General features: G+C 40.3%; 2 protein-coding genes across 3 annotated transcripts in view; both read right to left on the bottom strand.

Annotated features, from left to right (window-relative positions):
• Positions 1-4,572, bottom strand: part of LOC134077004 (alpha-tectorin-like) — a 61,929-nt gene extending 57,357 nt beyond the window's left edge. The window contains exons 1-2 of one of the 2 annotated variants that reach the window (XM_062532340.1): positions 4,554-4,572; positions 4,435-4,455 (exon numbers count right to left, since the gene is read on the bottom strand). In XM_062532340.1, coding sequence (XP_062388324.1) covers positions 4,435-4,455; positions 4,554-4,566 — 34 coding nt within the window. In that variant the 5' untranslated portion in view covers positions 4,567-4,572. The remainder of the gene's footprint in view (positions 1-4,434; positions 4,456-4,553) is intronic. The other variant, XM_062532341.1, reaches the window with a different exon arrangement.
• Positions 4,573-10,852: 6,280 nt separating this feature from the next.
• Positions 10,853-13,101, bottom strand: LOC134075933 (phenylethanolamine N-methyltransferase). The gene is made up of 3 exons (XM_062530959.1): positions 12,858-13,101; positions 11,966-12,173; positions 10,853-11,297 (listed from the first exon to the last, which is right to left on the bottom strand). Exons 1-3 carry the CDS (start codon positions 13,099-13,101, stop codon positions 10,853-10,855), a joined length of 897 nt encoding a protein of 298 aa, XP_062386943.1.
• Between the last annotated feature and the right edge of the window lie 391 nt (positions 13,102-13,492).

The raw sequence follows: 13,492 nt of genomic DNA, 5'->3' as shown, positions 1-13,492 counted from the left end.
AATAAGTAAGTATTGTAGCAGTAATGCGTCTATAGCCACACACACACACACAAACACACACACACACACACACACACACACACACACACACACACACATTTGCCAGTGACGGAACAGAGCAGCGGGGTGCAAGAACCAGTATTGTTGTAGTTACATTTTTTCACATACAGAAGTTTTTTTCACATGTGGCATATCAGGCCACAGTTATGACCGAGGGAACACAATGAAAATAAATGAACACTCCCCTCAATGTTGCCACTATTTCTTTACATTGATGTGGTTGTAGCAGCTGATAATGTAATAACATCCAATAACAGAATAACGACCAATAACATAATAATTTTATTGTAATAAAGCCAATAATGTAATACATTTCCAATTATGTAATAATATTTCTGAATCAACAATGTAATAACGTTTTGCCAATAATGTAGTAAGTTATGTCATGAGTCTATGATTTTTCGTGCGTTTGTGTGTGTGTGTGGGGGGGGGGGTGTATGTGCATGTGTGTGGGTGTGTTTGTGCACGTGTGCATGTACAGTACATGTTTATGTGTGTGTGTGTGTGTGTGTGTGCAGGTGCATGTGTGCGTGTCTACTGTGTGTGTGTGTGTGTGTGTGTGTGTGTGTCTGTGTTTGTGTGTCTGTCTGTCTGTCTGTCTGTGTGTGTGTGTGTGTGTGTGTGTGTGTGTGTGTGAAAGAGGCATGATTTATTTAAAAAGGAACCGATCCACCATCTCCTTAATGTAAGATATGAAAGCATGGATCATGGACTTTTGGACTTTTAAAATGTAAGCATGGTGAGCTGAATAGGGAGGTACTGCAGGGGGTTTGCCAAGTTGTTTCATCAAGTTGTTTCAAGTATTTCCTAAAAATGTCCTATAGGCTTCATAAACATAAACAGAGCATATGCGGTAACACTTTACATTACAGATCAGTAATAAGTGGGTAATGGTAATTTATATGCAATTTCTTTTTTCTTTTTTTTTTCAATATGTTTTGGCTTTCTGCCTTTATTAGTATAGGACAGTGGAGTGGTAGACAGGAAACAAGTGGGAGAGAGAGATGGGGTGGGATTGGGATATGACCGCAGGCCGGATTCGAACCTGGGTCCCCGTGGGCACTCAGACCCGTAAATGGTACGGGCGCTGTAGCCTGCTGCGCCACAGCGCCCCCCATATATATGCAATTTCATGGTAGTAATATATTTAAACCACATATTACAAATAATTAATGTGTAATTTCTAGACTATTACTGTGTAATTACCATAAAACAACAACGCAAATAACTTGGGTAAAATAAAATGGGAATAACAGCAATAAATATCTAGGATTTACTTATTGTGACATAATATTTCTGTAATTATACCAACATGATGGTGCTATGAAGGACTAAATTACATAGTATCTTTTAAGTGTTATGGCACAATTACCCAATGGTCAAAGTTTTTGTAGTAGTTAGTTTGATGGTAAAATGTGACCTGTTATCTGTTATTATGATTAAATAAATAAGGTAATTTCACAATAACTATATGGTATCAGGGCTGTAAAATACTGTTTTGTCTTTTCGGAAAGATTTCAACAACTCTCCACCGTACAGAAAACCTTTCAAAAAGACAAAACAGTATTTTACAGCCCTGATACCTTAGTTATTGTGAAATTACCTCATGTATTTTATCATAACAACAGATAACAGGTTACATATTATGTCACAATAAGTAAATCCTAAATATTTATTGCTTCGGTACATATTTACAGCAGTTATTAGGCTATACCATTTTATTTTACCCTTAAACCTAAGTTATTTGCATTGTTGCTGTATGGTAATTGTACAGTAATTGTCTAGAAATTACACATTAATTATTTGTAATATGTGGTTTAAAAATATTGTTACCATTAAATTGCATACATATTACCATAACATTACCCACTTATTACCGATCTGTAATGTGTTACCAAATATGCTTTATATTAATTTATAAAAGAACATACAGTATGGTGACACTAGGGTAAGGGTACATGAATCACCATGGCCACATGCACCAATTCCTTATCTTGCATCAAAAGCAAAACAAGTGACCGTCTGCCCCAGAATCTATTTTGGGCAACACAGGGCAACTAATGAGGACAGCAGACAACTAACAGCTTTGTTAGCAAAACCAGTCAGCTAAATCCCATTCAGTCTCAATGGAGCAATGGTACAGTAAGTTTACTGCAAAAAAACCACAACTTTAACACATTAAATAAATTTCAGTTGTTTTTTTAAGCATTTGTTAAAGTAAAATGTCCATTTTGATTTTCAACATAATGTTTTGCCATGTGCATTTTGACTCTGAAGAAGACGCAAGGGCGTCAAAATATTAGTCACTTTGCACCATTAAATGCATTGAAAAGTATCGAGTGCTCTGTTCTCACTCCCTGGTCCTAGTTTGACTTTGAGTCTCCCCACGGTTACCTGATCTAGTTTTTGCCTGTTGCTAGTCCTTCAGCTCCATAACAAAAGCACATGCAGCATGTACGGGGGAAGAACTCAAGCCAAGAGAAATATTTACAGCGACACAGTAAAATATACATATTTCACAACTCTAGGAGGAGCTCTAGAGTCGCCAACATTACCAGTTCTTACATACTGTACATCTTCTGATGCAACTTGGGCACATCATCAGTGATGTAAGAATAAAGTCTGGATTTGTGCCAACAGGATGGCATTCCTCCTCTTTGTGTTTGTTCTCAGAGAACAAAGAATTAAGGCGACACACAAAGAAAGATCAGAAGAATAAGTAAGAATTGTTTTTTGCTAGAGGGGTATGTTAACAGGGAGGGGTACATTTTCTTTATCCCTGGAATGCTAGTAGAGTTTGTACACTATCATTGGGGGAAAGTAGAGCACAGGAGTTGTTTTGTCTCTCCTACTTAAGTTGAAACAAGTGAATATTATCTTCCCCTTTTAGCTAATATCTCTTAGAACTAGATGTATATTGGTATGAATATGACCGCCGCTTAGTCCTGCACATTCTCTCTGCAAAAATAATAAAGTCAATTTGTTTTCATCCCTGGCTGCAACTTTTACGGATGTAAATCAGTGTGTGCATGTACAGTATGCGCTTGCTTATGTGTTCTCTGTCTGTGAGTTTTCGCGTGTGTGTGTGTGTGTGTGTGTGTGTGTGTGTGTGTGGGTGTGCGTGTGCTTGCTTGCATTTGTGTGTGTGTTTGTTTTATGTGTCTTAGTGTGTTCACTTGTGAGTGTGTGTGTGTGTGTGTGTGTGTGTTTTTATTTGTGTGGGTGTGCCTGCATGCATGTGGGTGTGTTTGTGCATGTGTAAGTGTGTGTGTGCGTGCAGGTGTGTGTGTGTGTGTGTATGCCTACCTGTCTACTGTGTGTGTAAGTGTCTGTGTGTGGGTGTGTATTTCTGCGTGTGTGTGTGTGTACGTGCATGTGTGTGAGTGTGTGTGTACCTTTGTGCATGTATGTGCGTGTGTTTGTTTGTGTGTGTGTGTGTGTGTGTGTGTCTGTGCTTGTGTGTGTGTATGTTTGTGTGTGTGTGTGTGTGTGTGTGTGTCTCCATGTCTGCATGTATCTTTATACATGTATGTGTGTGTGCATGCGTGTGCAGTGTACAGTCACAATGTACACTTAGTCCACTGCTTGGTTGAATTCCCCATTGTCCTGCGTTCTAGAAGGGGGTGCATTAACCGTGTGTTGCACACCTACTGTATGAAGTAGTTCCAATTTGTTGGCCGTATCATTGTGTATTAATTCGCCAAACTCGTTATGGAGTTTAGATTAACTGTCACGTTGCATCCAAGCTGAAATACAGACGCTCAGAACATAGTGACATATGACGGAGGTGGATTTTAGCTAGTTGGATGTTGAATGTTCATCAGAATCCTAGGATATGCCCACTTGACAACAGGAGAGATAGAACTAACGACTAGCTTTTGGCCGTAGCAACCATCCATTTAGAACTAACGACTGGCCTTTGGCCATAGTAACCATCCATTTAGAACTAACGGCAGTTTGTCTTGCAAGTTGAAAAATTTGTTGAAATGTGTCTGGGAAAAGTAGCTCTACAAATAAGACACTTCTAGCGATTAAAACGTTTATATTATAACTGGAAATGAAGAACAGTGGAATAAGCGGGGTAATGGACTTCACGCCGTTCGATTATACAAAGTTAATGCACTTTTCTAGATGGAACCTCCGCTTCGCGTCGGGCCGTTTTACCATCTAGAACGTGTGTCGTCCATTATCCCTCACATATATTATTTTATTGTATGGTCCCCCATGAACCAATACTGTTTTGGGATACTGTTCATAGGCACTATACTTAATTTGTAAAAATGCAAAGATGGATTCAGATGTCAAAGTCAGTTGAAAAGATGTAAGTGTGGCTTAATGCTATTCAGTGCTGAATAATTCTGAAGTCATTCCTACCCTGTGCTGCTGAAAGTTCACCTGTTTATGAAAAAGAGATTAAAATGTTAGCAATCTAATATTAAAACTGGTGTGTGTATATGTGGGAATGTGCCTGAACCAGCTTCAGGAGGCCTTACCCATAATCAGCATCACTGCAGATAGCACACACACACAGACAGTGAAGCCCATGTTGACTGCTGCACCTGGTCTCTCTCACAAGCAGGATAGGGTTCACTCTTCTCAGCTGCTGATATCTAAGCAACCCAACAAACACAAAATGACGCTTAGAGCAGCCGTTCACCTTGCGCACTAATAAGTACCCACTCTTTTTTCAATTCAATTCAGTTCAAAACAGCCAACACTCACACTCTCTCTCTCTCTCACACACACACACACACACACACACACACACACACACACACACACACAATAAATAAATGATAAATTATTATTATCTTTTGGAGGCCCGAAAGCGATCATGTGGAGCTGTTTAAGCAGTTACTGTATATTGCATGATAAAATACACATGAATTAGTCTATGGGTTACTCACAAATGGCTGTATTGCCACAATTTCTATAATAATACTTATATATGTACAGTTACAGTTACCAAATTGTGTAATTATGTTGGACGAAAATATAGTTTATTATCAAAGTAAAATGATTGATGGCATAAGTCAGCGGTGTTTGTTTAAGCACATAATTATGACCGCTGCGCAGCGGTCATATACTGTACTGTAGCTATAGTCAGGTTTTTTTTTTAAATTTTTTGCGTGGAGCAAATCTCCGTCAAGGATTCCTGGGAGACTGAAGGACCGGAACGGAACTTGAAACTTGGTGGGCATGTAGCCCCACATGGATAGCATGTCACCATTGTTTTTCTGTTGTTCTTTTATATATATCTATATATATAAAAGAACAACAGAAAAACAATATATATATGTTTACACTGAATTATAATAAAACCAATTTCATTACATACTTTACTCTCATATCATTATTGTTGAGGTCTAGAATATAACCATATGTGCCATTTTTGCATAGATGTTTTTAGTTATATGAAACACTTAAAAGTTCTCTATGTAGCCATATACACAGTAATAATCTAGCGGAGTATGGGTTGCTCGCTCCTCATATGACGTCGTCACCCAGTTACGTTAAAAATGCTACCTTTGCAGAAATTACAATTAATGTAATTTTAATGCTTTTTAAGACAGAAATATATTTACACATTAATTGTTTTATTTACACATTAATTGTTTATGGTAGATAACCTGCACATAGCTAACCTTCCCTTTATACTAGGGGTTCCAATACTTCCAGTACGCATTTTATGGAAAACATTTATTTATTTACGATACGTTATTCATCCACAAAGAAAATTGATGTCCTTAAAGGATGTACATTTCCTCTTTTTTAGATTAAGGCATTAAGATCAATTTCCAATAGATGATTTTATATTCCTCCTCTTTATAGTCAACTTTAGCATGTGTTAAATACTTATGGAGGTAGCTGTATGTGTGTGTCATTGTCATAATTTTGTTATTAATTATTGAGATGATTCGTTTCTCTCATTCAAATAAAAATAATGATGTAATTGCACACTGACAGAGTATAAAAAGCACAGACAACTAAACAGTTTACTTTGATAACGAGCATTGATTATGTCTGCATTTTTGTGTCTACTGCTCGTTAAAACCATTAGTTTAAAGTACTCAAAGCTTACTTGCAAAGGTATTTTTTTTATCTCTGTAGTATTAGCATTGATTTAAAAAAATCCATCTATAGCAAATGGTAAGATATTGTCTCCAACAACTTCACCTTTGCAAAAATTGAATATGGTTAAAAATCATAAACCATATCAAAACAATAAATACTCAAATACTGTGCATGGTATATCCTACCAGTAATGTGGTTGAGGTTGTGCAGAATAATGTGATTGCAATGCTCTTGTTCTTCTCTCCTGAGTTGCCCCTGGATCAATGACATCTCCCGTCCATCTAATTTATATATGGGTTGGTGCTGATAACAAAAAAAACACTCACACACACACACACACACACACACACACACACACACACACACACACACACACACACACACACACACATGCACAGACCTACCCACACACACACACACACACACACACACACACACATGCACAGATCATTATTAAATGATAAATAATTTACTCAATTGAGCTGTCTGGTTTTGTATTCAGCAGTAAAAATGTTTTAGATTTCCGAAGAAATGAGTGAAAGAGACAAATAATGATTTAAATTATATTTGTTGCAAAGTTACTATAAGTAAAATGTTTTTTGGTTGGATATAAGGAACGAAAGGTCTCTTTAAGTCCTATGACTCATGACTGACTAAAGAATGTACACCCTATTAATCACCAAATAAACATTACAATTGAATTGTGATTGGAATTGAGTACTTTGTCCACCTCTGTCTACTGCTGGGAAAGCTTGGCATTGTGACAGTGATGATGATGCAGATGTGTTGCAGTCAAATTGAATGATCAGCCAAAAAGCAGATGCATGCCAATCTGCAGAAACAGTATGTTGCAGTCCGGTCTGAGTGGGCAGCCTTTTCAGCGATGATGCAGGGCTAGTAGCCCTCTGGGTACGACATCATAGCAGTGATGATAGCAATAGCAGGTGCATAGCTATGTGGTGGGAACAGGTTTTACTGCAGGGGAGATGCATGATAAAGGTGCATGGTAGTGATAATAGGTGCGCATAAGAATGTAGAAATGTTGATCTGTAGTGAGAGAGCATTTATTGAAAGCCTACCAAGTTCTTGGAAGTGTCATCTGTGTAGACAGTAGTAGTCGAACAACATTCCACTCTCAGATTTATGTTGTGTGGGATTTTCCATTCGGCAGACTGCAGAAACAGCACACCCCTTTAATTTCAGGCCCACAATACACTGGCACGCACACACACACGCGCACACACACATGCACACACACACACACACACACACACACACACACACACACACACACACACATGCACACAACCACACACACACACACACACACACACACCGACTAATAACTTTTTCATAGTCATAAAATCGCTCAGAAATCGTTGTTTTGCTTGACTGACCAGTTTCATCGAAAACAGTAATATTTCCTCCCGCCCCCAGTGTCCCTATCCGTTATTGCAACCTTGCAGTTTCTGCAGTAGACGATCGCTCCTTGTTTACATCTGGAAGTCAGAGACGCGTAAGGAACAAGAAGAACCACGCTTGCAATTTATATATTTATATATAGCCTATATATGTATAAATATACATGCTAAAGCTGTCGGGGAAGCTCTGCAGAGAAATATGCAAGCATAAAACGAGCGAAAACGAAACCAGAGTTGAAATCGCCAATCCTGCATAGTTCCTCTTTAAGGCGATACAATGGAGCAGTGAAATGGTGTAAAACTCCCTTTTGGAGTTGAGCTTGTTTCTCCAGTCACATGGTTTAAACACCTGCACAGCTTCATCCTTCACAATTGTCTTGTCATTCTTCAAATTCAAATTCAAAGATACTTTATTGGCATGACAAACAAGACATTCATGTTGCCAAAGCAGTCAAACAAATGTATAGCATAGTGTAACATTAGCGCAGAATAATAATACACATATACACTGTACACATATGCATACATGCATATACACATAAGAATACAAGTAATATACCATACTGTAAGTATGTCTATTCTCTGTAAAAATAAGGATATAGTCTAAGTATGTATGTGAGATAAAATAATGAAGTTACGCTAGTGTCTCTCAGCTTATGACATATCTTGCTGTTAGGGGCTGAATATCCTATGAATATCCTGAATATCTTTCATTTGCTTTATGCACATTGATAAAGGGATGCAGCTTTTACCCTGAAATGCATCATTGCATCTGCCCTTCTCACTCACAACGTCTGCCAACTTTGACCAGATGGAATACACCTCTAAAATGGAATACACCTCTGAAAGGTCTGGAATTGAACTCTGACAGTAATAGCAGGGTCCTTCCTGTGGACAGATTTACTTTCGCAACACCAAATAAAACGTATTTCTTTACAATGTCAAATATACAGTACTGTATATTTGGATTTCTTTTAGTGTATCAAATAAACAAATATTTATTCAAAAAACGTAATGACAATGAGCTCTATTCCTACACTTGTGAAAGTTATGAGATAGATACACAGCATTATTAATAGGTCAAGACTGTCCCCCATAGAGGGAAACACTACACACCGTCACCAGATGCTACACCATACTGTATATTTGCACAAAACCTCCCACTGTTTACATGTTCTACACACAGCCAATTTATAGGTGTGTATTGGCAATACCTCATCTGAAAGCTATCAAAGCGACACTAAAGCACTTTTCCTCAGTTGCACGTGCGCCATTTGTTTATCCACCAAATAATGACGTCCACAGACAAGGTAGAGCATGTTGCATGATTTTATGACAGTATGATGTATTGCGACATCAAAGCAAGTCAAATTTGTGGTTTCTTAGATCTCATTTCATCGAACCACAGGTAAGCTACCCGATCTGGTAAAGTTACATAGTGCGGTTATAGCCGATAGAGGGCCGCGAAGTGAATGCAGAAGTGCCGTGAGCCAATGAAGAGTGACTAACAGAGGAGTTACATGCATCTTGTTTGGCTGATTAAAGACCAGAAGTGGTAACAATGCATTGCAATGGTCAAGTTTTGCCAATTGAGAAAAGTGCTAACATTGATACCATATCTCCTTATTAAAACATGAGTTTGTCACAACAAACCTAAAGCATCATGAATGACAGTATATGAGAAGAATGTGGTTTGGCCATGTTCACCACCACCACCACACCCCTGTGTTCATTACCTGCTGGCATGACCCCAGACCAGGAGTGGAAAACTCTGCCATCTTGCATGATGTGACCAGGTGTCTTTGTTGGGAACACACCCCTACAGGCATTTCAGGTTTCTGTCAAACAATTGCTGCAAATTTGTGGCAAGGTCATATTTTCACACGCAACTTAGGTCTCTGGCAAACAAAACAAAATCAAAAACAATGTTGCGGTTAACTTTTGGCAAATTTTGCCGCAAATATGCAGCAATATCATTGTGCACATTAGGTGTGTCACCAAAAGTTCTCTGAACGGTTGCCATTATTGTGTGGTGGAACATTATTGGCTAAGGTTGTTGCTGCTCCGTCTCAGATTTTGTTCAAACTTTGTCTTTATTCATCAATGGGTCCTAAAAATCACCAGTGAACATTTGCCATTAGTGACAAACTTTGTGTGTAGCATCTGGTGACGGTGTATACTGTATCCCTCTATGGTGGACAGTCTTGACATATTAAAGAGACCCTATGCAACTTTTTCATAGTCATAAAATCGCTTAGAAATCGTTGTTTTGCTTGACTGACCAGTTTTATCGAAAACAGTAAGATTTCCTCCCGCCCCCAGTGTCCCTATCCGCTATTGCAACCTTGCAGTTTCTGCAGGAGGCGATCGCTCCTTGTTTACATCTGGAAGTATGAGACACGTAAGGAGCAAGAAGAACCACGCTTGCAAATTATAAATATATATATATATTGTCTATATATGTATAAATATACACGCTAAAGCTGTAGTAGAAGCTCTGAAGAGAAATATGCAAGCATAAAACGAGTGAAAACGAAAAGCAAAACCAAAACCGGAGATGAAATCGCCAATCCTGCATAGTTTCTCTTTAATAGTGATGCGTATCTATATCATAACCTTCACAAGTGTTGGAATAGAGCACATTGTTAATATATATATATTTTTTTGAATAAATATTTTTTTATTTGGTATTGTAAATGAAAGTCAAATACACTCTACATTATAGTGGTATTGTAAAGAAATACGTTTCATTTGGTTTTGCAAAAGTATATCTGTCCACAGGAAGGACACTACTATTAAGAGTTAAATTCCAGACCTTTCAGACCTTATAATATACATCAGTGTTTAAGTCTTGAACCTGCTGAAGAAATACAAGTTGTATATTCAATTAACATTGCATTGTGTAGAATACCTAGAATAAGTATGAACATCAGCTATGAATCTACATGATCTCCCTCTTTAGGCCTATACCGTTCTGTATTCAGCCCCCTCTCCTACAGCTAGTAGTACCAGTCTTTTCTGTCTCAGACCTCCTGTGTCTTTCCTTGTTTTCTTACTGGCAGTTGTGTGCCTTAAGGGCCATTCACACCAAGAACGATAACTATAACGATAACGATAAACAAATATTGCTCTCGTTAATATGAATGACGATGTTCACACATAAACTATAACGATGACGACATGAAGAGCGATATCATTGGGGATCAATTTCAGTCCAATTTTGAGAGGCAAAATCGTTTGCGTTGTTCTTGGTGTAAATGCCCCTTTAATCTGCTTTTTACCCCCCCTTCCTCTTCCTACAGTTTTCTGGCTTTGGCGAAAAACACTCCGGCGACGTCATCGACTCCAACCCTCATGTCCGCAGGCAGGGTGTAGACGCTGAGCTGTTGTAACTGGAAGCCGCTGCCCCTGAGGCTGGCACAGACCTGGGCCTCGTCCAAGGGCACCACGGGGATGCGCAGCCCTGGCGCCCCCAGGTAGTAGCTCTCGCCCAGGGCGCCGATGAGCAGCAGGTGCCCCGCCGGGCGCAGCAGGGAGGAGATGTGCCCCAGGGCCCGCGTGAACGCCGCCACGTCCGGGCTCACGCTCTCCAGGCAGAAGCAGGACACCAGGCAGTCGGCTCCGCCTGTTGGCAAGGCGACGACGTCTGGGGGCAAAGGGCACGAGCGGTGCACGTCGATGGGAAGGACATCGCTCACCACAGAGCGAAGTCGAGCAGCCTTCTCACTGGACTCTGATGGCCTGGCGGATATGATGAGAGGGGAAGCAAGGGGTGGAAATAGAGAGAAAAATAAGAAAGACTATGGGCCAGAGTTTGGCGGCAATGTAGGTAGCAGGAAACTACAGTACGTCAAGGTAGTTGATACATTCTGAAGTGGGAGAGAGCTCTCCTGTGAAGTGAAATTGAATAAACCAATCACAAGCAACCATATATATATATATATATATATATATATATCAAACTTAGAAAATTGTTTCTCACAGTTTTTAGGAATCTGTTCACGGTATGTGTCAAAAAATATGTCCTGGCTCTATAGAAGGGAACACACAGTGGCTCTAACCAAAGCATAAACTAGATGTTTTGACTATTGGAAAGCAAAACCGATCCTCTCTAGATAAGTGATGTTATATAATATGTATGATATAATATGTGTCAGTACTGTAGCTTTGGCAACGCTGTAACAAACAGTCATGCTAATAAAGCACCCTTTGAATTTGAATTTGAATTTGAATTTAATAGGGATCGAGGGGAGAATGGAGACAAAACAGGTTCTACCACCTTTCTCCAACATGTTTTAGATAATTTGCCTACGGGTGTAGTGTGTCTATCTGTGTGTGTGTGTGGGTGGGTGTGTGTGTGTGTGTGTGTGTGTGTGTGTGTGTGTGTGTGTGTGTGTGTGTGGACTCACTGCCGGCCCTCCAGCTGGCAGACATACTCCAAGTAGGGTGTCCAGTCTAGGCTGCTGGAACCGTCAGCCAGCCAGTGCTGGAGCTCGCACCGGTTCACTTCCAGGAAGTCGGTCAGTACCACGCGGCCGAACACCTCGCAGCCACTCAGCACCTGGTACAGGGTCGGCCCAGAGCCCACATCTACTAGCACCTCCCCCCGCACATCACCTACGACACACACACACACACACAGAGAGAGAGAGAGAGAGAGAGAGAGAGAGAGTCATATTCATGTAGCCAAATGAATGCACAAAAACACAGAGAATCACTCCCAAACACAGGCACAATTCAACGCATTGCTTTTCTTTCAGGAAAAATAATGAAATAAACTGTTTTGATAAAAATGAAAGTAATAAAAGTTGCTCTAGGGCAAGGATCACACAGTGACAGATGACATTGTTTGCGATGGTTCAGCAGAGGGACATCACTGTCGTGACAAAGAATTTCAACACTGAACTTGGTTCAACTTTCATTGCATAACACAAGGCTCATCAATTGTCAGTTTAGGCAACACAACTTGAACCATTTATGTAATTTAGGACCGCCATAGAGCTTATTATGGTCTGGGCATTGCATTACACTTTACTGCTTCTGCTTTGTGATTTCCAATGTGATCCCTAAAAACACACTCTCAAAACTAATTGGTTGGAAACAGCCCAAACTGGTTGTGTTATTTTCAACACATTGTGTAACAAATGAACAAAAGCAATGTGTTGGAAACAACACAAACTGTAGTGTCCCTATCTGGACACAGAGATGTGTTGTTTTCAACACATATAATTTGTAGTGGCCTATTTAGCCTAAGTGGCGGCTGTATATGGCGTATCTACAGCTGCCCCTTATCTGTCCTACCCTCAGTGAAGGCTCTGTGCAGGCAGGTGAGTTTCCAGGGCACGATGCTGTCCGCGCGCTGGAAGTCTGCCCGCGGTGGCGTGTAGTTGAACTGGAGATAGGCGGCCGGATCGAAGCCCTGGTAGCACACGCGCATGGCCTCCAGGGCTTCCTCGCTCGCTGGCTCCTCGCTCTTCCTCGTCTCGCCTCTCTCCTCGCTCAACTCCGCAGATGCCTCTGTCTTTCCGTCTTTCTCTCCTGCCATCCCTGTCGCCTGCTGTCCGTCTCTGTGAGTCTGAGTGGTGGCTGGGTCTGTGTCTGTGTGGCAAACAGGAGTGTGCGCTTCTCATTTATACTGCTGGTATTATTATACCTGTGTGTGTGTGTGTGTGTGTGTGTGTGTGTGTGTGTGTGTGTGTGTGTGTGTGTGTGTGTGTGTGTCTGCGCGTGCATGTGTGTGTGTGGTGTTATCCCTCTCCATATTGTGCTCCAACAACAAAATGTTCATAAGAGCACAGATAACCATCCTGTCCTCCCTGAGGAAATCCATCCATTTCAGTCCACTATCTCTGAGCTGTGTGTGTGTGTGTGTGTGTGTGTGTGTGTGTATGTGTGTGTGTGTGTGTGTGTGTGTGTGTGTGTGTGTGTGTGTGTGT

The sequence above is a fragment of the Sardina pilchardus genome, chromosome 3 (genome assembly GCF_963854185.1).
Source record: "Sardina pilchardus chromosome 3, fSarPil1.1, whole genome shotgun sequence".
In the NCBI taxonomy this organism is placed as follows: Eukaryota; Metazoa; Chordata; class Actinopteri; order Clupeiformes; family Clupeidae; genus Sardina; species Sardina pilchardus.
The sequence above is the reverse complement of the archived record's forward strand: the minus strand, read 5'-3'. Positions and strand labels throughout refer to the sequence as shown.